The following is a 24,311-nucleotide window of genomic DNA, read 5'->3' on the forward strand; positions in this document are numbered from 1 at the left end:
TTTGACTGACTTCTTGTTAGGATGTATTTTTATTTTATTTTTTAAATTACTTATCTAATTTAGTTACTTATCTAATTTTATTTGCCTTATGGAAAGGGTAGAATTAACTTGTAAATATTATATATTGTTTAATCCATATAAACGGTGTGAAATGGTTCTGAGAGTGTAACAGAGGGAGGTCAAGTTGTGACGTGGGGACCCATTTTGTTTTACCTGAATCAATCTGGAATGGTTTTTAGCCATTCGTTGTATTATTTGAGATAATTGTGATAATTTTTATCGTCACATTTCTCTTGATTTTCACATTTCCAAATTGCGTCCCATACTTTGATGGAATTAGCGACCTTTTAATAACGTGTGTACCCTAATTGTCTTATTTAAAAGCATAAAAGGCAAACAGAGAAAAAAAAAAAAAAAGTGTTGTCCGCCACGTTAAGATAATTAACAATTCATAAGTAGGCTGACATTACGGTAACACCGGCATGAAAAAGACCAAAGAGACAATTGAAGCACTAAAACTTTGTATGAACTGAAGTTTCAAATAATAAACCTCATGTTTTTAACAGTTTACAATTAATTACTAAGTCAAACTTTCAATGCACTAGCAGGAACTCCATTCTGCACTTTCAACTTGCTGTTCAGCAGCTAGAAACTCAAATAATCCAATTTGTTCATGTCCCCAACTCCCATCTGGTTTCCAGATCTTAAGGGCAGATGTAGGATGCACTTTTGAGGGCCCGATGCTTTTTTTTTATCCTTTGTTTACAGCACACGAAGCAGAAATAAGTAGATATCTAGATTCAATACCACCCTAAATACAGTGGCCAGATATCAAAGTTACACTTCAGCAGGCAACAAGGAAAAAAAAAAATCATGCTTGTGCATCAGGCAATGTTTCTATTAGACACAGTTCAGTGAGTTTTTCCCTAATCACTAATAGCTCTCCGAGCAAGACAGAGTGAGTCAGTTATTCCAGCTTCCCACTTGTTGGTTTAATGAATGGAGAGAATCCTTAAAATTATTCTTTTTTTTAAAACTCACCAGCTTTAGGTGCTCCATTGACTGATTTCAAAATGAATTCAATCTTTAAAAACGAGTAGGAAAAAAAAAACAGCTCAGCAACATTCCAGATGCCCGTGTTTCTTTGAGCGAACCCTCACCTCCCTCCATCTGAACACGCTCCCTCCCACATGCCGTTTTTCAGCAATGTGGAGGCGGGTGTCGGGTCCTTGCGGAAACTCATGGAACTTTCTCAACGCAAACGTGACGAATGCCCCAGATGGTGCTGGTTCTTCATCAGTAGGCACAATCTCACCATTACTCACGACATATTTCCCAATAATATATTCTGACAAGGAATCGCTTCCTTTAAACGTGGTCTGCATTAATAACGCAACGAGAAAGAGAGAGAGAGAAAGCGCCATTTTTATTTATCAAATTTCCCTTTTAAAATTTTGTTACACTCAAGATACACAAACATTTGTGAAGGAATAACACCTCACCATCTTTATACAGGATATATACCGTATTCTGACACTGAAATATTGATCATTTCATCATAAGAACCAGTTCGAAATGGGTCAATCATGTCATGAGTCTGTGCTCTGGCTGCAGATGAGCTTAAAGCTTAAAGAGATGATGCCTAAAGTGGAGATTCAGATTGATCAGTGGGGACTTGTGCTGTTGCCACTACTACAGCACAGGAAGGGTCATTTAAAATGTAAAACTTTTGCAGCATGACAACTGTGATACTGGATATATCGCCCCCTGCTGGTGTTATCGTAAAACACTTGGGTGCACCATTGTCTTGCTACAAAAGGCTGCATAGATGGATTGATGAAGAGCTAGAGGATCATTTTAACTAGCAACAGGCCTTTGGGCACAAGACAATCTACTTTTCTATAAACAAACAAAGAGTCTAAAAGCACAATTTTAAACACCTCACCTTAAAAGCATAAAAACAATCCCCAAATCGATTTTAACTAAGTGGAAACTGCAAGGACTTTCTTCCCTTCCAAGCCACAAAATGTGAACGCCAAACATTTCTTCATCATAAAGCTTCATTTCTAAATGGTGCCTAAAACAACCTCCCCACATGCTTTTCAAATGACTATTAATGTAAAATCTGGGTTTGACTCAAAAATGATGCAGTTGTAAAAAGTGTCAGTTTGATATTCTGGCAGCTTGTTAGGGGAATAAATCAGTGCCAGCAATCAATACATTGATTATTGTTAGACTTAATAAAATTCTAGAGGTCAGTAGTGACCACCGGAGTGATTCCATGAACGAGCAATGTCGGGCCAAGGTCTCTACTTAACAAGTCCATCTGATGCAAATAGGCACGGTAACGACTTCTGTCCGCTGGGGGGTGCGGCAAATACAGGAAACGCACAGCTGGCTCAGGAGAGCCATGTCTGCAAATGAGATCGTTTACAGCACAGATATACTCATCTGTGAGCTGAGAAGCATTATTGGGAAACGACTGGACACCAAATTCCTCCTCACTTTTTTGTCTCGATCTCCCCTCACTCTGCGGGTCCTCAACCAGATTAGCTCTGGCCCTTCCTCGTCTCTGCCAGTGCAGCGACACCACCTCGTCCCAAGCCACCGTCTGCACTTGGGCTGACATCCGTAGTTCTTTTAGCATTCCCTGGAGTTTCTTCTCCTCCTCTTCCGGCAGACTGCAACCAGTCTCCACACACAGGAAGAGGCGAAGCCTCGCGTGGTTCCAGGCGCGAGTCTCATGAAGAACACAGGCCAGCTGCAGCAGGAACAATGAGCAGAGGTTGACATATTCATGGCTGTCTGGCTGAAGCAAATTCAGAGGCCACACGTCGACGAACGGCCCCGTTACACTTCGATGGCGTCCAATCTTTTTTCCTAACCCCAACACTTCCTCTCGACTGAACTGGTCAAAATAACGAGCTAAAGCCACATTCTTTCCCATTTTTACAGCATCAGCAATCACCGATACATATTCCTCTTCCTGAAGGTCTTTGGGCTCCTCTGTAGCCCGTACATTAGGAAAGAAGGGGAGGCGTTGGCCAGAGCCTGAGGTTAGAGAGACTGCATCCCAGCCATGGCCTGTCGACTGGAAGGTTTGTCCATGGAGGCTGTCTTGAGGGGTGCAATCATCATAGAAACCCAAGACAAGGGTGTTTGGCTTCATTCCACCTGGAAGGAAGATGAAAAAAAAACTTTATAACTGAACTATTGTTTTCATTCAAAAGACAGAACATCAACAGAAAAATACAAAAAAAGGATAAAATGACCAACCAAATCCTGAGATGAAAAGCAGATTTTGGACTCCGTGCCGCACAGAGTCCGCCAGAGTAAGATTGACAAATGCCTTGATCTTTAGATGATCCACCAAGGACAGCCAGGAGTCATAACAGCTCTGCAATGGATCAGAGGGCAACCCATCTGTGTGGAGACACACACACACACACACACAGACATACAAGTTTAAACACACAAGTATGGGCCTCCACTCAATATTCACTATTCTTCCATTAATGTAGTTTCAAAATATTAAAAAAAAAAAAAAAAAAGAATGAAATATTTTAGTCTATCTGTAGTTTTTTTTAATTGTTGCTAATTCAAAGAGAAAAGAAAAAAATAAATTGAAAAATAAATAAAAATTTTGTTTTTGACAAATGTAAACAGCATCTAATTTTCTCCATTTTAGCTGCTGACTGAGAAACTGTTGCAAAAGCTAACATTAGTTTAGGCTTAATCAATCGTTTAATCCGAGTCATCTCCAGCTGAATTGTAATCCAAACAAATCACAAGGCCTGCGTCGCACCTCCAGGAACTGAGTGCATTTTAGTGAAATGATGCACGATTTAAACAAAACAGATGGATGTACAATAGAGGTGAGGCTCACTTGGGAATCAGAATTCTGAGAGTAAACTTTAAGATTTCCACAGTCCTACAAATTCACTGGTGATCCGAGTAACCAATAACCAGTGGAGCATTGCTAAACGTGTGGAGTGGAGCTGGAGGTCGAGCAAACCGAGTTGATTTACAAATTTACATTATGAGACTTTCCTTGCTTGCACCGACTTCCGAGAAACCAAAACCAATTCTTACCGAGCAATCCCAGCTTTATATGTCCCAGCACATAGAGGCCACTTTTCTTCAGGTCATTGATGAACAGCATGAGACCTGTGCAGCTGCGAGGGTTTGCAACCATCAGTAACACCTGTGGCCTCCAAAACTTCACATGGTCCTTGCGCACATCCAACATCAACAGGTACTTACGCACCTGAGCAAATGAAAGATGGAGGGAAACTGAGTAGAAATGAGGAAATGGTGCATAATACGTGCAGGTTATTCAAAGTGATTTACATGTGTAAAAGTACTGTCTGTATACCTGATGGTAGATGAGAGCTTGGCTGATGTAGCCCCAGTTGCTGATGGGCCCCAGATAGTGTATAAGCATCAACAAGAGTAGCATAAATGCTATGCTGGCAAAAGCATGAATGGCATTGATCAAGAACATCATGACCAGGCAGCCAAGGATGCCCAGAGTACAAGTATGCCATGTGAAACAACGAAACGAGGGCCTGAATGAATGCGAAAAAAATAAATAAATAAAAGACAGAAATGAAAACATGTACAGTAATGAGTTGAGTCTTAAGGATTGCGCAAATACATGCTAATAAAGAGAAAACTCATCGCTGTATCCTGCACTGTACCTGAAGTTTGGTGCAGAAGCCCATTCAAGAGCTAAACAAGCCAGATTCACAGCAGCATAGACCAGCAAGAAGAAGATGGTTACAATTCCAGCGATGGTGTTCAATTTACCAGCAAACAGCACCACCTAGTGGACAGAATACAAAACGTCAGTTTTGTCTGACTAAAAGCACAAGAATTGCTGTATATGGTATATATGGTTCTGGTGTGTGTGTGTGTGTGTGTGTGAGAGAGAGAGAGAGAGAGAGAGAGAGATTAATTCAAACGTACAGTAACGGCTGCTGAGGCTTCGACTCAAGTAATTTTAGTGCAACTGAGAAGTCATGCAAATAAAGTAGCTCACTATATTATGAACAATACAGCTTTGAGACAAACCACCGTGATAAATAAACAACAATTTAAAGCTCCACTGCACACGTCCATGACTTTGAAGAAAAATTAATTCACACTCCGTTCCAGGAGGCTGCGCTGCATCTGGGCAAAAATGACCAGACTGAGAAACAGCTTCTACCTGTATACGGTCAGGCCGCTACACTGCTCCACCTCCCCAATTCCTGAACACTTTGATCTTGCGAATTGCTGCTGCTGATGCTTTGCTGCCGTACTTTGCACTGAACCACCCAAGATGCTGCTGTTTCCAGCCCTACATTGTGTGATACTGAACATTTAATAGAGATTTTTATCCAGTTAATTCTACCTTATACTTATTTTAGTTATTTTGTTCTAGTTTTTAAATTGTACCATTTCACCTATTATTGTTGAGTAGCCATGCTGCACATGCAGACACCTGAGAAACTGTGTGTCAATGGCAATGCAATTTCAGCCATTTTTCAGCCTCATCTTTCTCATTATTACAACGTCGACATTTTCTACCATGTTCCTTATGAGGGATTTGAATTATCAAATTTCGCTGCTTAAAATGTAGTGGCATGGGGGGGGGGGATTACAGGCCTAATGGCTGTAACAAGGAAGGAAACCAGGTCAGTAATCCTACATGTGAAAGTGTAGATGCAAACATGAAAAGCCAAGTGTAAAAGCAAGGGAAAGTGCCCTCAGTGGAGCGTAGAGTTCAAGCTACAACTACTACTTGTATACCGTTTAACATCGTACCTGCACCAGCAACCAGGAGATAAGCACAGAGACCCAGGGGTTGCCGCTACGAGACGTTTTCCTCGCCAAAACTAGGACACCACCTGCAGAGATTTGTTACGTTAAGAAAAAGGTCTGTTATTGCTCATCATCTCAAAAATCAGAGCAGATAAACAACTGAGTCACCCCGCACTTGTTAAGCCAAACACACAAAGAAAGGATTTTTTTCTTCTGAGAAAGTCAACACCACAAGCCATCTGTTGTCAAACGATGCCGTCCAGATCGCCGTGTCTCTTCAAGGAAAACGAGACACGATGACAATCGATAAGTGTCAATTTCTCACGTCGGGGAACGAGGCCAATCCTAACAGATGGCTGATAATTAAAATGTTGACACAGCTTTATAGGAGACCAGCTGAGTTGGACATGCCTCTATTAACTGTGAACTAGCTAATTTAACTTGATCACAACCTAAATAAAATGAATAAATCCTCTTTGCTAGAGCAGTACTCACAGGTCATCAACTAAAACCCGACTCTGCCAGTAAACCATATGCAGCTCTATGGGACACAGTTCTGAACGTTATGGGCAAACTGCCAAACTGCGGACAACAGGCAGCAGGTCATGATCAACAATCTTACCAAACAAGTCATCTTTAGACAGGGCATACAGGATCCTGGACGCTCCTATAAGGTTACTCATTGCAGCAGACATGGCGGAGGAGTAGATGCCAATTGTAACCATGGGAGGCCATACATTGATGTCTCCAAGGAAACTGTAGTCTCTCTGCAGAAGGACACTAGGTGTGATCCATAATAAAAAACATGAAATTAGTAAAATAAAATAAAAATGCAAACAACTTCACTTCAGGATACTAATGACGTCACCTCACCGGTCACAGGACCATGCAGCCAGCAGACTAAGCAGATTGTACGTGATGAAAGTCGTAAAAACAGCTGCAAGCGTTCCTCTTGGGATGGAGTAGCTGGGTTTTTTTAAGTCACCTGGATGACACAAGGTAAAAGTCCACCCTTACTAAAGCAAACATACTGGCATCTTATTGAAGTTGTCAAAGTTCAGCCTTTCAACTCAGGGGCTGGAGCCATGCGTTATGTATGGTCATTGATCAGATTAACAAGAATAAAGAAATTTTGGGATTTTCCACAACTTGTCATTATTAAACTCTCTCACTGTGGTCATGTTGTGTAACAACCAGATTTATTTCCAGCCGTCACTGGACGAGAGGCGGGGTACACCTTAGACGGGTCGCCAGTCCATCACAGGGCCACATAGACACAAACGAAACAAACAACCATCCTTACTCAAACTCACTCCAACGGACAGTTTAGAGTTATCAATCAACCCAACATAACATGCATGTTTTTGGATGGTGGAAGGAAGTCGGAATGGAATAAATATCTAATAGTTTACAAGCTGAAAAGATGCCAATGAGTCAACATTGTATTGTGGTTTAATTAGCCCGTTAAAATGCCAGCATTTGATAAAACACTTAATGGTTGTACACCCACAGACTTTGGAAATGACAGTTAAGTGACTAATTTCCTGTCAGTTATTTGACAGTCCAGCATTTGCTTCACGTCAGTGATGCGCCTTTCAGTTTGGTATAATGAGAGGCATCAACTTTCGGTACTTCTGCCTGAAAGCATTTAAATGTCGTTTTAAGTCAGATTTTGTTGTGTGGGATATCACCAGCACCATAATCATGGAAGTTATGGCAGTTTTGTCAGAGGATTTCATTTGAAACTGAACACAAGCTGCTCTTGAGCAGGTTATGACTTCAGCCATGGTGATCCAGCCAGGTTAAAAGGGAGCCACTAATCTCACTCTAGTGGTACATCCCTCTGAACAGAGGAAAAACTTCAGCCCCTGAGTGAGACCAAAGTGGGTCACTTAAAGTGCCAACTAGCTTCAGCCAACACACTAAAAGAAAGTCCTACCCGACATGTTGGAGCCTGCCATGATTCCAGTGCAACCGTTGAACATGACAGCGAACACTCTGGCAAAACTCATCATGCCACCGGTGGTGTAGTCTACTGTGTAATTGGCTAGAGGAAATAACAAGATGCTCGATCACTTATACGTGTCAAAGCCAGTAAAATGCTCAACTGTCACATCTGACAACATGTCCAAGACTTACAAAACAGGTTGCCCTCCAACGTGGGGAGCCAGAAGCCAGTATAATTGGCTGTACTCCAGCTCGTATTGATCATTGGAGATGTATTTGGTAGAAGCACCACAGTAGGCCTCACAGTGAAAAAACTAATGAAGATGGAGGCCAGGACTGTCATGACTATGATGAAAATGACAAAGGCAGCTTTGGCATAGATGTGGGCTCCCACCTGTAATGACAAGTCAGGTTAATTTAGCAACCCTTGATTGCATATGTGACTATCGACCAATTTTATCTTTTATGGCACATTTAAAATCAATTTGCAAACTTTTATCATTAACTGGTTGATCCAAGGACATCCAAGGACTGCTCATCATGATTCTAAAGCCTAAACTCCCCTCCCCTGCCAGCCTGGGTGTATTTAATTCAATTTTAAGTAACCTTACAGATAAAAAAAAATGTAAATCTCGACAATATTGATGACACTCTTCCTAAAAGTGTGTAAATGGGGTTTTCAAGGTCAGCCAATAATAACATCAAATAATCCAGACTTCCGTACTTATCAATAATTTATAGTTATCAGAAAATTAACTAAATAAATCACAAATTTTCCTTTATGCATCTTATTTGATCAAATATGGACGGAGATTTAATTCTTACCAAACAGACAATGAAACACAGGAAGAGCAGGATGGTGCCATAAAGTAGACACCACCAATATCCTGATGGCAATACCCGATGGATGCCTGCAACATCTGCGGTGCTCTCTGAGGGATGATGGGACCGAGGTAAGTTTTCAGTATTTACGACATGCAAAGATGCCCCAACATGTCCGAATGGACTTTACCTTCTGGCACTCCAAAGGTAGACACGATAGCCTCAACCAAACCCAAGACATAGAGAGCACAGCCACACACGTTGGCAAAGAAAAACATGATCCCAATGCTTCCACCAAACTCTGGACCCAGGGCTCGGCTGATCATGTCTGGGGAATAAGACTAAGGAATTTCTCCAGCTTTATAAGTGTAAACGGGTTCAACCTGGACACATTACCTCGACTTAAAATGGCTAAAGAAGAACGATTGGAAAATGAGTCTTATGACACTTTTTCAATTTACTCAGGAGGCTTTAAATCTGCAGCATAGGTCTCCATTGGGAATAAAAGGATACAATAGGCACCTCCAGCATCTAAAGCGCCATTGGTGGAAATGGCACAAATGGAAAGTACGGTCATTGTGATGATGAAGTAGGCCACCAGGAACATGGCAATGGACTGGTAAAGTCCTGCCTGACCCACCACAAATCCTGCAAGAAGAAGAGTAAACCAGTCCAATTCAAACCCACATAAACAGCAGAAACCTCCCAAAAAGCCACACATGCATTGCAAAGTGCTGGGATTTAAAGATTTTTCTCTCAGACCAGCACTCAATTAGTCTTCAATTGAATGTTCACGTTCAGTTAGTGAATCCATTAGATACCCTTAACTAACTCATAGAAATTATCTAAATGTAAAGGCTGGGAAGTTTTGAGTTGGTCCAACCTGAAAATGTGACTGCGTTGAGTCCCTTCCTGGCAGAACAGCAAAAAGATTTCTCAATTAAATGTCAAAACTTGACCAAGGCAATTAAAAATTAACCTCCATCAAAACAAGAATAATTGAGTTAAGGGTTCCCGAGTTCTAACGATTTTATTACTGAGTGCAGAGGGTGAACTTATGCATGAAATAAATAAAATCAGAGGAAAAATCGGTATCATTTTACCAACATTTTTTTTCTGAAAATGACTGTAATTAAGTAGTAATCAAATTCTATGAAGGATACTGCACTCAGCTCGTAGTTATGGTCATTTGTTTGACTGGGATGATCTGAGGCTAACAGTTAGCATCAGCTATGACTGGGGCCAGGACACATTTTTCACCCAAAATAAAAACCCCGTATTTAATGTTGTAGGGGAGTCCGATTTATCCTTTACGCGTCTCTTTCCGATACTCACCAACTCGTAAGAACACGACAACGCTGAACATGGACAGTAAAGTTGGTATGACCACTCCAAACACCACTCCGAGCTTCCGGGCGTCTTTGCCCTCCTGAGACCCAACGCGTTCGGCCACATTGCAAATCTCGGGATCGGTGCTGGAGGTCAGTCGGTAATGCAGCAAAGGGGTTCTTTCTGACATTTGTCGATGATTCTTCACCTAACGACAACTGCCTTGGTTATCTTAAAGTCCGCTCCGCTGAAACGCGCCGATATTAGGCGCACGATTAGAGTTGATTGTCCGCCGCGTAACCTCGAACCAGAAACCGTCTATTTCAGGCGAAGGTAATGACAATCTGCTTATGAAGACCTGATCAGGTGGCGAGGCGTGGCGTGGGGTCGGGTGGGTGTCTGCATAAGTAATCACAGGCTAGTGTTTGGCGATATCTAATCTCTGCGTCAGCATCTATATAAAAAAGGAGGAAAATAACCGTTTCTCTAGCTAACAAGATAATAAACTCGGTAAATATGCTGAAATGGGCTACAAGAAGCAAAAAAAATATGAGCAAAAAGAATCAGCTTGTTTATTGCATTTGAACTTTATTTAAAATGTTTTGTTTCGCTTACAGCGTAAAAGGATAACTGCAAACAAACAAAAAAAAAAGTCATTCTAGATGCAAAGTCTAAGTATTTACATGCAAAAATCTCACAAAGAAACCCCATAATTAAAACTCAACACAGTCGCAGTAACTTAGAAATAAAGATGTAAACAAAAATAAGATCTGAAAGTGCAACAATAAAGAATAAAAACAAGTATGCCTTGTAAGTTCATAGTCATTTAAATATGGGCTGTTTCCCTTAACTAAGTGTATTTTGCCATTTTTATTCTTAAATTCCGATCATGTTAAATTTCTCGCAGGCCTTTGTACCGCATGTTAGGAAGTAAAACAAATCTGGCACAAAACCATGAATTGACTTGATTGATCTGACTCGACTGTTCTGGTCTGATGATTGAGCTTGACTATCACTTTTGAGGAGAGACAATGAATTAGGACTTTGATCTTTTAGGTTACAATAAAAAGCCAAAACAAAACAGTACAGACTTTGAGCGAAGGTGCACAACAGTACAAAGCTGTTCTGAGTGATCCCGTTTATCCTGTGACCAACCATTCTCTTCCAAGATAACAATGTCACCATACAAAGGCCACAATGCTTCAGGAAATGGTTTGAGGACTATGGCAATGATTCGAGTCATCTGCTATTTCCTTTTCAGTGTCCAGATCTCAATCTAACTTATCACTTACAGGAAAATTTGGACACATGTGATCGGCAGCGCTCTCTACCACCATTATATAACACCAAATGAGGGGATGTCTATCAGAGTTTCACAAACCTGACGGATCAATGCCAAAGTGCTTTGAAGCTGTTCTGGTGCCACGTGGTCCCCTCTCACCTATTAAGATGCTTTATCTTTTAAATGCTTGTAGCCTACATGCATTTTGGCAGACCTGAGCCCAAATTTAAAACATTGCATTTCACAGTTGAACGATATCTGCTGTATATTTGGTATATGTGGTGTTATTGCAGATATAAATCTCTCTTTCACTTCCTTACGCGTTTTCAGCTGTAGTTCAGGTGTATATTTTACTTTGGTTTGAGCCTTCATACAAAACTATGCAAAAGCAGAGATTATCCAACCCCCAAACCGCTACACACACACACACACCAAAAGAAAAGCAGAAGTTCCTTAGTAGACGAGTTCCTTCACTGACGAGTGCATCTGTCTTCCAAGTTAATAATGAAACGCTCCAGTTTGCCTGAGATCAGCTGGTTGTAGCTCCGCAAGACCAGTCTGAGACTCTGGGTGCTTCGAGGAACACAGGACAATGATGAAGGCAGCAGTGGCCCCTGCTGGTCCAAACAGAAAACACATAAATGGTGATGGAAAAGATGACGAGTGTGAACCAAGAAACAGTGGCTGTAAATTACATAAGAAATGAGGGGCGCATGACTATGACGGTCAAAAGCTTAAAACAGTAACTCTCAAACAAATGATTGTGATTAAAGCAGTGTCGATTTAGTGATGGTAACATCTCATTTATTTTAGGGTCAGCCTACCAGGTAAATAGAAACATATTCTTCCATTTTGCAAAGAGAAAGCCCTCAGCTAAAATATTTGTAATTCGATTATTATGTATTGTGACAGGGCCATTCTTACCAATGAAACCAGTTTCATAATTAGCACTACAGAAATCTCCACAGTAACCCATCAAGTTAACACATATACAGGACGTTCCTCTTGCACATGGGACTTTGAGAAGGACTGTCTCATTTGGAAAGTATGCACTGCTATCTTCTTCTTGTCCTGAGGAAGGAAGTCTTGGGGTCACACAACATTATATGTTGTCACTCAGGGAACGGATATTCCGGAAAGCCAGGGACTTTACGAGAAACCAGGATAGTTACTCATCAGAGGAAGTTGATTACACGTCAGAATCAAATGCAAACCAATGACAGAGAAGCCCCTGAACATGTGATTGCCCAGAGTTTAAGAATTTTCATCAGTACAGAACACACTGTGATGTGTTTGAGTCTGCAGATTGATGGAGTCCAGTCAGTGTTAAGTTTCAGACACCCAAAATATTAAAAGTGAAGGTCACTAATAATCCAAAGCTGTTTCAAAAGCATGCCATTGTTTATTCTGTTGTGAATTTAAGTTGTCTTCAACAGTGAAATATAGCCATTGAAATAGTTTTGTGTATGCAAGACATCCACAAATCTTTGAGACAAATTTAAAGCTATTCTATTGCCAGCACTGTCTTTGAGAAGGAAAACGGGGTCATTACTGGGAGTGCATGCAGTCTATTACTGTGATGCTTCTTACACTCAGCTGAAGGTGAGTGAGTATCATCAGGTAGTTGTTGATATTGTTCTCCAGTCTCTGCAGCAGCAAAGTCGCACATCCCGCTTGTGTTAAGTTTCTTAAAGTATTCACACCCTCAAAAAGAAGCCTCAATGATGCAACTATGTCTCCTCTCTTCTCTTGATCCTGCAGTGACACACATGTAAAAAAAAAGAAACCGATGGAAGTAAACGTTTCGAGACATAGCCATATAACAGAAATCAAAATAAACCAAAATCAGCTAAAGCAGTAAGTAATTCACTGTGATAGAGGGCGATTCACATACTGATTTTTTCCCCCAGGTTGCTATGTGAAGCTCAGTGCAGGGTAGTTGAGCTGGTGTGGAGAGGGTCGCGGAGTCACTACACTCACGCTGAAATGAAAGAGGCAGATGACAAAAAAACAGATAGATAGATGCGCAACAGACCGACAGATGATGGGTGACCACAGGTAACAGATGGAGAGATTAGATTCAGCATCCCAAGAGGGAGTTGAGAGACACATGTTCGAAAAGTTTATCTCAAGGCTAAAGAGAGAGACAGACATATCCTCACCAATGCAGTTTCTATCTCTGGCACAATATTCATAGTCTTTCTGGCGTCTCTGCTGCACACAAACGCTATGGGTTTGGTCTCAGTATCCCACACCTCAGAGGCTACCATACAGAGCAGCAGGAGTCCTGGATAAATTCATATAAACATAAGTGCTGGAGCCACAAGTCACCTTATTAAAAGTCCATTACAATGCTCAAACTTTATAGACTCGGTACTCACTGCTTAAAGCCATGCCCTGCTTGGCTTCTCCTTGGGAGTCCACATTAGATCCATTAAGAAATGTGCCAGATGACAAATGCCCCAAGTCTTTTGTAGTGCCTCATAAGAAGGAGCCGTGTGTCCTTTTTTTCTTCTCACCATTTGATTTCCCACCTTCTTATTCAGTTGGGGGACGTGCAAGTGTTATCTAGCCTGAGAGCAGGATGCTCTCCAAGTTCTCTGCTGCTCAGCATGACAGAATGTTATAGACTGAAAATGGCAAGTTATCGATATTAGCAGAACTATTTTGCTTCTTGTTTGGCTTTTATAGTTTCCAGGGAACAGCATGGTTGCTGACAGGTTAATGATTGATTATTGTGAAATAAGTCATTTGCACAGCTGACATTAGGACTAGTCACAAAAGCTGGGGGATATTTACTTTTGTCAAGGTTTGTTTTGGCCAATGGCAACAGCAGTCTGAATTCAAATACTACACGCAATGATCAGAAAGAGTGTGGGTGTGTGTGTAAACACTGTGGGTGTGTAACCTTTCTAGTGTGAGCACAAAACATATGACATAACACCTTTAACCTACGTGATTTAATGTTTGTTGGATTTTAAACTCACTCAGTGCCTTTAGTGTTTGTATTTTAGCCACGTTTTTAGCCACAATTGCCCATAGAAAAGACTTCGGACTAACCTAGTTTTAGTGTTTCTAACGTCTTCAGTAAAAGACACGCTGTTAGTACCCAAAGAGTCTGGTCCTTGCAGGCTGGACAAGGTGACATCACTGTCAACGTGGTTATCCATCCGGAGATCATTTAATGGCTTCTCACGATGCACACATAAAACAGAGGTCCACAAACTGTCTTCACCCGGAGACAAGCTATCATTCTGTTGGTTTTCATGCCTGGAGGTCACAGATGGAGGACGTGACTCCAATTCAATTGTTATAGGGGGTTGAGGAGGTGCAAATGCTGTCAAAGACCTGGATGAAAGAAATCGTTAGGGATGCACCATCCATCCTCATTTTCAGACCCACGTGCTCATCCAGTCACCTCTTTCTGGGCAGTGATTGAGCCCCTGCCCTCTTCCTTTTGCGCCCTAGCTGTTACAGCGTTCCATTATGAAGACGCATGACGCCTCATATCAGACCTTTAAGTGTTGGCGCGCGTGTGCGCTGTCACATACAAGGAGAGAGATGCAGAGAAAAGAGACAGTGTGAGCACTAAACATGTGTTCTTTTTTTTCCCTTCTCTATCAGAGCTTAGACGTGTTTCTGCAGACAACCTTAACTGCCGTTAATTAAGACGAATGTGCGCCGCGCCTCCGCAGATATGACCGAAGGGCCTGAATCTCCGCACACAGGGAGAAGACTGCGGGCCGGAGAACTGACTGTACCCGCATTGCATCACGGACACGACACCCGGTACCCCGCTGTCTCCCTCCCACCTCAACAGGAGCGGACGAGGAGACTGTAGCATCTTATATAGAGTTTGATAGATTGATGCAGCCGCGCTCTCAGACGGCTCGCTGCTGTCGCTCATGGTCTCCAACGCCAGCCAACAGTTGCTTGCTCCGCTGTGTTGCTCCGGACGCGCAACGCCGGTAATTACGCGTCTTGTTGTCAACTTTGGTGTGGTGCTATATGGACTGCGCATCAGCAACAGGCCAGTCTCCGGGATCTACTGAGGTTTTGTGTTGTGTGATCACCGGGGTCAGATCTACCAGATCGCATAATCCTTTGAGTGAGCGCTGCAACCTGTAGCTGTGCGTCTCGTTATTTAAGACAATATTCCGCTAAGGCGCAATGGAAGGACACAGCTGACGTCTTTGAATCCCTAATCTGAGGAGGAGAAAAAAGAAGAAAAAACAGCAGAAAAGCAGCCCCAGAGGAAACAGTGAGTACACTGGGTCTCTTTTTTCCACTTAAGTATAGAATGCATCCACATTTCTATCAAACTTTGTCCATGTCAGGCTCAAGGACAAATGTTAATTGAAGGTCTCATAGTCCTTTATATGTTTGCTGGTATTCATGTTTCCTGTTTTGTCTATTCTTCGCAGTCTGTGCATTTTCTGCCAGCCGTAGCCAAAAGGAATGACCTACAATTGAGAAACTTGCCTTACACAATAGAAAGGGGCACAGGTGGTTGTACATCCTAATGATGCACAGGAAGGACTCGAAGTCCTTGTAGTAGCATGCTGTTCCAATATTACAATAGAATATACTGGCGAGAAACACATTTAGGTTATTAGGTCAGTTACTTTTACTTTTAGGTATCACTAAAAGGAAAAACTTTGCAAACAGTGGCACAAAGTCATCTCTAATTTCCAATCACATCCTCATGATGCTTTAGGCCATTTCTGTATGCAAGATTTTGACATCCTTTACTGTCACATGAAGTCTCCTAAACTGAAAACCTGATCTTTCTCTGCACTGTCAGAAATGATTCATGATGCCACGCTGGCCTCTATGAGCAGGTGGTTCTTTTCTGAAGAACCCTATAAAGATGGATAGATATGGGTCAGTGTGCTGGAGCTCATGGGGCTGCAGAGCACCCAGTTCCTCTTTTGTCTTGGGGCCATGGTGGCATACCTCTGCCTGCTTGACTGCCAACTCCCTGATATAATGAAACCAGTGACACTCATTACCCTCAATTACAAAAGATTTGGGGCCGGGTAGTTGTTGGTCTTATCTGCTCATGGACATAAACTGTATGAAAAATGGGATTTGTGTGAGAAAGTACGTTTTTGGTGAAATCTATTTGTGGTGTCTAAGGTGCTGGTTTATTGTGGTGCCTGTGATCTTTCTATTGGCTGCCTTGCCAACAGACTATCTAATTTCTTAGCAAGCCAGAGGTCTTGACTTCTGGAAGAATTAAGTCCAGTAACCTGTATAGGATCAAATAGTTCGATATTGAAAGGCATGCTGGCATCTGACCAGGTAAATAGTTTTCTGTGAATTCATTTGCGGTGCTCCTGTGGTGTAACACATTAATCGCAATGCAAAGAATATGTTTTGTGATACGCTTTAACTTGAGAAAGCTTTGCACACCCTAACATGTAAACGTCCCGAGTTTCCAGCCCAAATGAAGATTTATGGGCAAAAACCGAGGATTTAATGCTCCTAACAACGAAGCAGGAAATCCTTGGAACTATTTTTATCTTTGAGGTGCGAGGTCCATTTGGCACTACATCTTTGAGTGCAATGGATTTCACTGCCAGTGTGATGCACTCCTAAAAAACGCACAAGGATATGTGCTCTCGCAGCATGATAATACATGTGTCAACTGAGAAATTGAATTATTTGAGAGTGCAGCTTCATGCCTGACCTTTTAGTGCTGGAAATAAGCTCTATTTCTGCAAGTACACACACCCATACATACACAGAACAGTTTGATGACATGCACCTCAAAGGGGATTGTTGCGGTGCCCATGAGTAAAGATTCAGCAAATATCTGAGCTCTACCAGAGATATGAAAACCATAATATCAGATGATGTTCTATGGTTTTTCTGGGTTTAAATCTTGTGTTTAAAATCAAAATAATTTGCCCACTCATCAAAACATCAGTGACCCTGACGTGCTTTAGATGATGGCATTACCAAAACGGACAAAGGATGTCAGCTGGTAACTTTAAGCTGTGGTCTCTTGATACACATTTATGTTTTTTCCTTGTATTGTAATAAACCGCTCACTATGTCTGCACTGGTGAAAAAAAAGAAGAAACCTGACAGAAAGAATGACAGTGCATAAAGTAAAATATAGGATGTTTCATTGTTGCAATAACCCATCATCCAAGGCTCCCTTATCTTTCCCCCTTGAGGTGCTGAATGTGTACTATCGCCATGCTTCAAAGGGTCACTGAGTTGCTGTTATTTTGGCTCAGATTGCCTCAACATGAGAATATTTCAATTTTCAAAGGGACATTTGACTGATTACACATCAAAAAATAGTTTAATTGCTGTGGAGTGTGCTGCACAGCTTATTAGAACAGTTGCATGTTTTCTGAGGCTCTCAGATGAGCTTTCTAAAATTTTGAGAAAAAACTCATCTTAAATTGGGTTTGGAGCATAACCTATTGGTTTTTCCATGTTCAAGGAAGGATATATATGCATGTAATAACAACAGAATTATCAATAGCTATAGTTCAAAACTGCTTGAACATAAATAATCAAGATTAAGATTTTCATGATATGTAGTGTTTTTTAAATTAAATTAAGTCCAATGTATGGTCCCCTATTACAAGCATTGGTTTACTATAACTGAACATTGTGATATTATCATACCCCAGATAATTTCTATATGCTATGACAAGCAAGTAAGGTGTACTTTCACAGATGATAGATTTGAAAATTGAATACAGTAAATAGCATACAGAAATGACACTGATTACTTCAAATCCAATCGTAAAATAAAATTTGAGAATTTGGCAGTTTGTTTGCTCTTTGGCTCCGCCTACGGATGGAGGATGTAACACCACTCTCATTAAAGAAATCTCTGCGTGAGACCTGAAGATGTATTATCATCTATTCTCATAAACTCGTTGTCATACTGAAGATGCCGCAAAGATACCATCAAAAGCCCACACAAATGTCAGGCAACTGTAACGGCAAACCATGCAGTGTGGGGCTGGAAACCAAGGTCATGAACTGCGGTACCTCAGCTCCCTGTTGCTCCGGGGCAGTTTCAAGCCCAGAAATGTGCACAACAAAAGTGCTTCAAAAGGAGTCAGAAGCACATAGTTTTGAGGTTCACAAACTTCTCTAGTGTTACTTTAACACAATAAATCAGAGAGGTAGCCAAACCCTCATTCTCACACACTTACTTAATATGTTTGTTTCCCAACAGAATCTTCAGTTGCGGTTGCCAGTTGTTCAAATTTAAAACTGTTCTCAGCCATTCAAACCTTGAAAACCACAAAAGTTCGAGAGCAACAAAATCAAACCACAACTGTGTTACAAATGAACAGTTTAGACTTGATTGTAACACTTCCATGGATATTTGTACTAACCAGCATGAAACAGACCGCAGTCAAATTCCCCATCCTTGCAAATATAATGCATGATGTTTTAAGTAAAATAAAAAATGAAATTCTCTGTAAAAGAAATTTCATGGCAAGTAACAATTGGTGATTTTTCACATTACCTTATAATGGTCATAATATTCACTTTCTATTTATCTTTATTTTTCATTCTTAAACATTTCAGGGAAAAAACAGTGAAATCAATCAGAAAAGTAGAAAAATTACAGATCTTTTTTTATTTTCAATGTGTGGACAGGTAAAATAATTGGCCCATGGACACAGATGGTAAGCCCCCTGCAAAATCCTTTTTACAGCTAAGACATCCAGACTGAAAAAGACAAGTATGAAAAATACAGATACAGTTGGTGGTTTTGTCTGTCCAACTATATTACATCTGTTTTCCATCATTTCACTTTTTTTACTCTTTTTTTTGTTTGTTCCATTTGGCTCAGCTCCAACCATTCTGTCAATCTCTGTTGTCTTATTCCATCTTCTTATAGTTGCTTTGTTTAGCATATTGGCCATTTTTACATCTGTTTGTGGTCTTTTGTATGCAGTTTGGACATTTTGTGTGACACTGCTGGTCATTTTCCTACACCTAATTGCAATCATTTTATCAGTCTCTGTAGTTGTTTTATGCGTCTTTGTGGTGATTTTTTGCTTTATTCACATCTTCTTAGCATTTATATATTTTTCTGTGTGTGTATTTTTTAAGACTATACATACTTCTGCAATAAGACCAGTACTCTCAACTCCTCTCATCCAAGAGCCTGTGGTGTCATACAGCTTGTTTGGGCAACATCCCAAACAGAGCATCAATGAACACTAATGAGTTGTTTTAGAAAGATCCAGTGTTTGGAACATGTCTCAGTTTTGACTACATGTTATATATGTATATATTTGGCAAGACTGGAAGATAAATTCAGACATTTGAAATCATGTTTTCTTATTCTTACAGTTAGACACTTTAAAGAAACATTGTTATCCTAAATTTAAACATTTATAAAGGAAAAATAGAGAAATATATATCAGAAAATCCACTTCAAAACCACGAACATGTCCTTAAACACACTTTTCAGATGGTTTCCAGGGACATGGCAATTTAATTTCTTATATGGGAATCTTCGACCACTGCACCATTCATTCGTGTCTCTTGATCCGGTCACTCGGTCCAGTCGGGAAGAAGGTGCAGCTGAATCGGTCTGAATTACCACTTGTGAGTATTATGTATTCAACCAGCCAGCTAGCACACCTGTATTCACCCACCTCACAAAAGGAGCATCTTCAAGTCCACTAAGGAGCAACTCCAGAGAGAGACAGCTGCTCGGTGAGAGTGGTGGAGGGAGGCGGTGTTTCGCAATCAAACCGCACCAGCGCTGCTGCGAGGCTACAGCCGGCTGCACCTACTCTCATCTGGCTCACAGACACAGCGTGACAGTGATTCTCTGCATGATGCGGGAGGGCCTAAGACAGAAAACCTGTTACACACTGCACATGTGACGGCTGGCAGCCCCATCTAGTCCTCCTCCGCAAATTAATTAGCGCGGACGACTTTGCGCTCCTGAGAGTCTCGGATTTTGGTGACTTAATGAGGATATTGCGGCAATGGTGAAGGGCAAAACCGTGGAACGGACGCTACAGTACCAGCAAACTTTGGTGAGTTTTGGGTGATGTCATAGATGATGTTTGCAGTTATGCGTCGGGCATGTTGGGCTGTCATGTTGGAGGCGCGTTTGACTGGAGGATGGAGACACAGCTGCCGCTTGCTCTGCTGCATCCTGGAGGAGAATAATAGGAGACAATGTGGTGCTCTTGTCTAAAATATCCCCTCATAGATAAGGCGTGAGAGACTTTCCATGTGCTGTCTATCTTCAGTTAGATTCAGGTGCCCTCTCTGATCGCCATCCATTCACCTTGATCCACAGGTGTTGCATCACTCTCTGCCCGCTGAAACCCACCCCCATGATTAATTCTTTTCCATCTAGATTTGACCGAGTCATGTCGGATTAATTTGTTCAGCTTTCTGAAATGCACATATTGCCATCCCCAGTCATTTTATATACGGTCTAATAAGTCATTATCAAGATGTCAGTATTCTGGAAACATAAAGTAGACCCTCTACTTCTTACATTTCACTCATGTCCTGTGTCCTCCTGATCTCCTCTATTTCACTTGCTTTTGTCTATGCCTCTGTCATCATCCTCTCAGTCATCCCTGTTTGCTAGAGTGGCCCCTTGTATGAACTAAAAGTGGAGTATTTCCGACTATTAATTGCCTAATGCACTAGTTTTATCCACTCATGTCATTGCAGAATTGACAGTGATACCCTGGAGCACTTTATCTATATTCAGATAAAGAGACAGACAGGAGGTAGGGAACAAGGGAAGTCAAGGGAACTGGTGGATTTGTCTGTCATCGCACACTGAGTGCAATTATCTGTCATCATCTCTCTGTTCTTTAATTCTCCGTGCATGTACATATTTGTAACTACATGTTCACAACTGCAGGACATGACACGAATGGTCTGTGGGTCAGCCTGTTTTCACACTTCTCTGTTGGGCTTTGCACTGAGGTGTTTTTCTCATTTTGTGGTGTGGAGATCAATGCCATGCCATGTGTCTCACAGTAAAGATCAATAGCGATGTAAAATGGCAGTCGAAGTCTCTAAAGATTTGACCATGCCATCTTAACCACCCTCTTATCTGACCACATTGCTGGGCTCAATTGCTTTATCATTAACTCGCCGCTTGCCAGTCCCAATAATGGACACTCATGTGTATTTTTGCAGACGTATTTGATGGTACAGTATGTGTTCCACTGGTGGTTCTCGCTGCAAAGTGACAGCACAATTTATCAAGTACTTTCCCTCAGGACAAATGTTACATCAGGATTTTTCTCTCAGAAAACTGAATGATGCATGGAGAAAGATATAATCCAAATAAATAAAGAATTACATAAGAAATCTGATAGGTGAAGGCTTTAGAGTGTCTTGGAGCGGAGCTGCAGTCTAAGATTGGATTCTAATGTTGACAACAGAAGCCATTATTTTTTATTGGTCTGCCATCGGTAAGATTTAGAGGATTTTCAGGCATGTGGTTGCATGGACTTTAGCAGCAAAGAAACACTGGTGCTGAGCAGGTGACACAAAGCAGTCCAGGAAAAATACAGAGCAGTTCAATAAACTTTCCCTTGGAGGAGGTGGCACAGAAAAGTAATTTCTTCATTTACAGGTTATGTATTAAAAACAAAAGAAGGAAGACTTTCTTGAGTACTTAGAGCTTTTACAGTTGCTAGACATTAGTCTTTATGGCACTATGATGGAAATAAACCTTTAATTCATGGCTCCTACTGGTGATGGAGGTTGACAAATGATGAGAATTACTCTGATGATAAATTGTTCTGTCACAAACTTGTTTGAATAACTGATGCAATTACATTGCAGAAAGCCGTGTTATGAAATGGCCACATTTTTCATTAAAGCAACTGTTAAAGAAAACAATATTTTTACATGTATATGATATCCTTTAACATAATGTGCACTGATGCTGCACCATTTTTCAAAGAGAAGAATAAAAAAGGAAAGAAACCATGAATATTGTCACGAAAAAAAAACGTGTGAATAAACTCAGGTCTTCATTTTAGGCTGCACCCATTGTGTTTGGGTCAGTTCACATCTGTCAGATGCAGTGCATGCTGGGACAGAAGGTTGTGTCTTGTCTGCTTCCTCGTTTGATGGAGTAACGGAACCAATAATTTGGAGAGGAGGCAGGTCAGACACTGAAAGAAAAGAGACTGAGGCAGTTGAAGATGTGGAGGCTTTGCTACGAAATATTGCAGCTCTCCATCTGAAACCTCTTTGGAAGCCTTTTTCAGAGATGTGGGAGGTCTGGATGTGTCATAGGGTTTGCTCAAGTGTATGTGTTTTCTCTTTTCAGAAGCGTGGGCAAGTCTGCTTAATAAGTTGTGTACGTGCAGGTAGTTTAAGTGTGTGTGTGTGTGTGTGTGTGTGTGTGTGTGTGTGTGTGTGTGTGTGTGTGTGTGAGAGTGAGTGAGTGTGGGAGTGGGAGGGTATGTTGTGTTGCTGTGCACCTACATGCTCACTTGCCTACACGTTCAAGCTCATGTAAGAGCAGATGTTAGTTGTTTATGACAGCATGTCAGTCCACTTGCGAGGGTCCGAGGATTTAGCCATTGTAAGGATCATTTATCATCTACCTGGGAAAAAAAGCCACTCCCTCGACACAGGGCACTGCAGCGCTGCAGAAATAGATACACGGGTCACATGCAGTTGGACTCTTTGAAGGCGCGTTTGTGTGGGTCTTATTTTTCTGAACAATGCGCTGCACTGACTGTGAAGGCACACATCCACCAAGATCCAAAGGTCACTGTTTTAGAGCTCTTTCATTATGCCTCTAGTTGATGAATATTTAAAGCTATACTACTGCATCATTTCTTTGTGAAATACACACACAGATGTAACAGAAGACAAATGTGTCTGAATCATGTATTTTTACCTACTGAGCACCAGCCAATACATCTTAGCATATACAACTGCACATACAGTACTAAAACTGCACATACTGGTAATGCGCATTATGCTGAAATCAGACCCAGATTGTCTCCTGAACAGCTCTGAATCAGCACTCTGTCCACAGAAAAATGGACTCACTGGTGTGAGATCTCTTTTGTATTGTTCAGTATAAAGTGTCACTGACCAGTTGGTTGGTAAATATGAACATGCTGTTTGCAGTGTACTTCTGTCTCTTTGAAGGACTTCTGAGTTTTGAAACAAATTAGTGTTGCTGTACCTCTCGTTGCCATATGGTGCAGCTTGCTGGAGAATTTTCTTTGTCCTTTGTGAAGACACAAAAACATTCAAGTATTACATCTATGTAGATATATTTTCAGCTTTTTTGCTGTCTCTGTCGTTGTTGCAAACGCACACATAAAAGCGCTGTCTCTTCTGGAGGATCTAATTTCTCATAGTCAGCATTCTGTCTGTTCTCCCACACAGATGTTGGCGTGAGTCCATCTCAGGTCTTGTCACTTCCAAATAGTGCTGTTACCTGCACACCATAGCATGAGCCTCTGAAGAGACTGCAGACCAAGGACAAAAGGAAAATAAAAACATAAACATCACCAATATCACCTGGCATGAACAATTAACAATACCACATACGTGTTTTTCAGTAGAATTATTACCAAAATACCACTGTTTGTATTTCAGATACATGAGCACATAAACACCACTTTACCGCACAAGCTGTTCAATGGGAAGAAAGTTTGTCCCTTTTCACACATGAGAAAAATAACATGAATGGCTTCATAAATGCGCTAAAGCTATGGCAACCAATCATTCACCATCATTGGTCACTTTTCCATTAGTGTTCCTCAACCTTCATTCAGACATGCCTGTAAAAGTGACGAAAAGAGCAAAGATATGCACGTAACGTTTGCAATTCATGCAAGACTGGACAATGCATGTTGAGCGGTGTATTGTGCTAGTATTTCTAGTGTCAAGACCCTTTGAGTTCTTTTGTTTTGAATCATGTTTTGTCTCGTTATTTCCTGTTTTATTTTGAAATATTAACCTTCCCTCTCGTTTCAGGTATCTTGCCCTACCTCTTGTGTCACATGTCTGATTGTCTTCCCTGATCCCAAAGTGTTTCCACCTGTTCCCCATGTTCCCCCATGTGTATATATAGTCTACGTCTCCCTATGTCCCGTGCCAGTGTGTTGTA

The 24,311-nt window shown here is 41.2% G+C and overlaps 3 protein-coding genes across 8 annotated transcripts in view; 1 reads left to right on the plus strand and 2 right to left on the minus strand.

The window, feature by feature from the left end:
* Positions 1-1,714: 1,714 nt before the first annotated feature.
* Positions 1,715-10,093, minus strand: LOC140268774 (solute carrier family 12 member 9-like). Its single transcript, XM_072363756.1, has 14 exons — positions 9,910-10,093; positions 9,088-9,222; positions 8,765-8,902; positions 8,578-8,672; positions 7,945-8,146; positions 7,745-7,852; positions 6,679-6,790; positions 6,428-6,585; positions 5,809-5,891; positions 4,701-4,825; positions 4,376-4,568; positions 4,093-4,267; positions 3,277-3,423; positions 1,715-3,174 (listed from the first exon to the last, which is right to left on the minus strand). The coding sequence occupies exons 1-14, from the start codon at positions 10,091-10,093 to the stop codon at positions 2,249-2,251; spliced, it is 2,781 nt and encodes a 926-aa protein (XP_072219857.1). The 3' UTR covers positions 1,715-2,248.
* A 1,526-nt stretch (positions 10,094-11,619) lies between these two features.
* Positions 11,620-13,670, minus strand: thpo (thrombopoietin). 2 transcript variants are annotated; one of them, XM_072363783.1, is made up of 5 exons: positions 13,567-13,670; positions 13,348-13,472; positions 13,080-13,166; positions 12,776-12,940; positions 11,620-11,799 (listed from the first exon to the last, which is right to left on the minus strand). In XM_072363783.1, the coding sequence occupies exons 1-5, from the start codon at positions 13,577-13,579 to the stop codon at positions 11,656-11,658; spliced, it is 534 nt and encodes a 177-aa protein (XP_072219884.1). In that variant the 5' UTR covers positions 13,580-13,670; the 3' UTR covers positions 11,620-11,655. The 2 variants fall into 2 exon arrangements, with proteins under 2 accessions (XP_072219884.1, XP_072219885.1); XM_072363784.1 differs by having other exon boundaries at positions 11,707-12,256.
* Positions 13,671-14,662: 992 nt separating this feature from the next.
* The window catches only part of clcn2a (chloride channel, voltage-sensitive 2a), a 51,923-nt gene continuing 42,274 nt past the window's right edge, over positions 14,663-24,311 (plus strand). For 4 of the 5 annotated variants that reach the window (XM_072363854.1, XM_072363855.1, XM_072363856.1 and 1 more), the window contains exon 1: positions 19,969-20,226. In XM_072363854.1, the coding sequence (XP_072219955.1) occupies positions 20,176-20,226 (51 nt within the window). In that variant the 5' untranslated portion in view covers positions 19,969-20,175. Of the gene's footprint in view, positions 15,447-19,968; positions 20,227-24,311 lie in introns of those variants that run through there. The other variant, XM_072363858.1, reaches the window with a different exon arrangement.

This window comes from Leuresthes tenuis, unplaced genomic scaffold (assembly GCF_036924035.1).
Source record: "Leuresthes tenuis unplaced genomic scaffold, fLeuTen1.0.hap1 SCAF_14, whole genome shotgun sequence".
Lineage (NCBI taxonomy): Eukaryota > Metazoa > Chordata > Actinopteri > Atheriniformes > Atherinopsidae > Leuresthes > Leuresthes tenuis.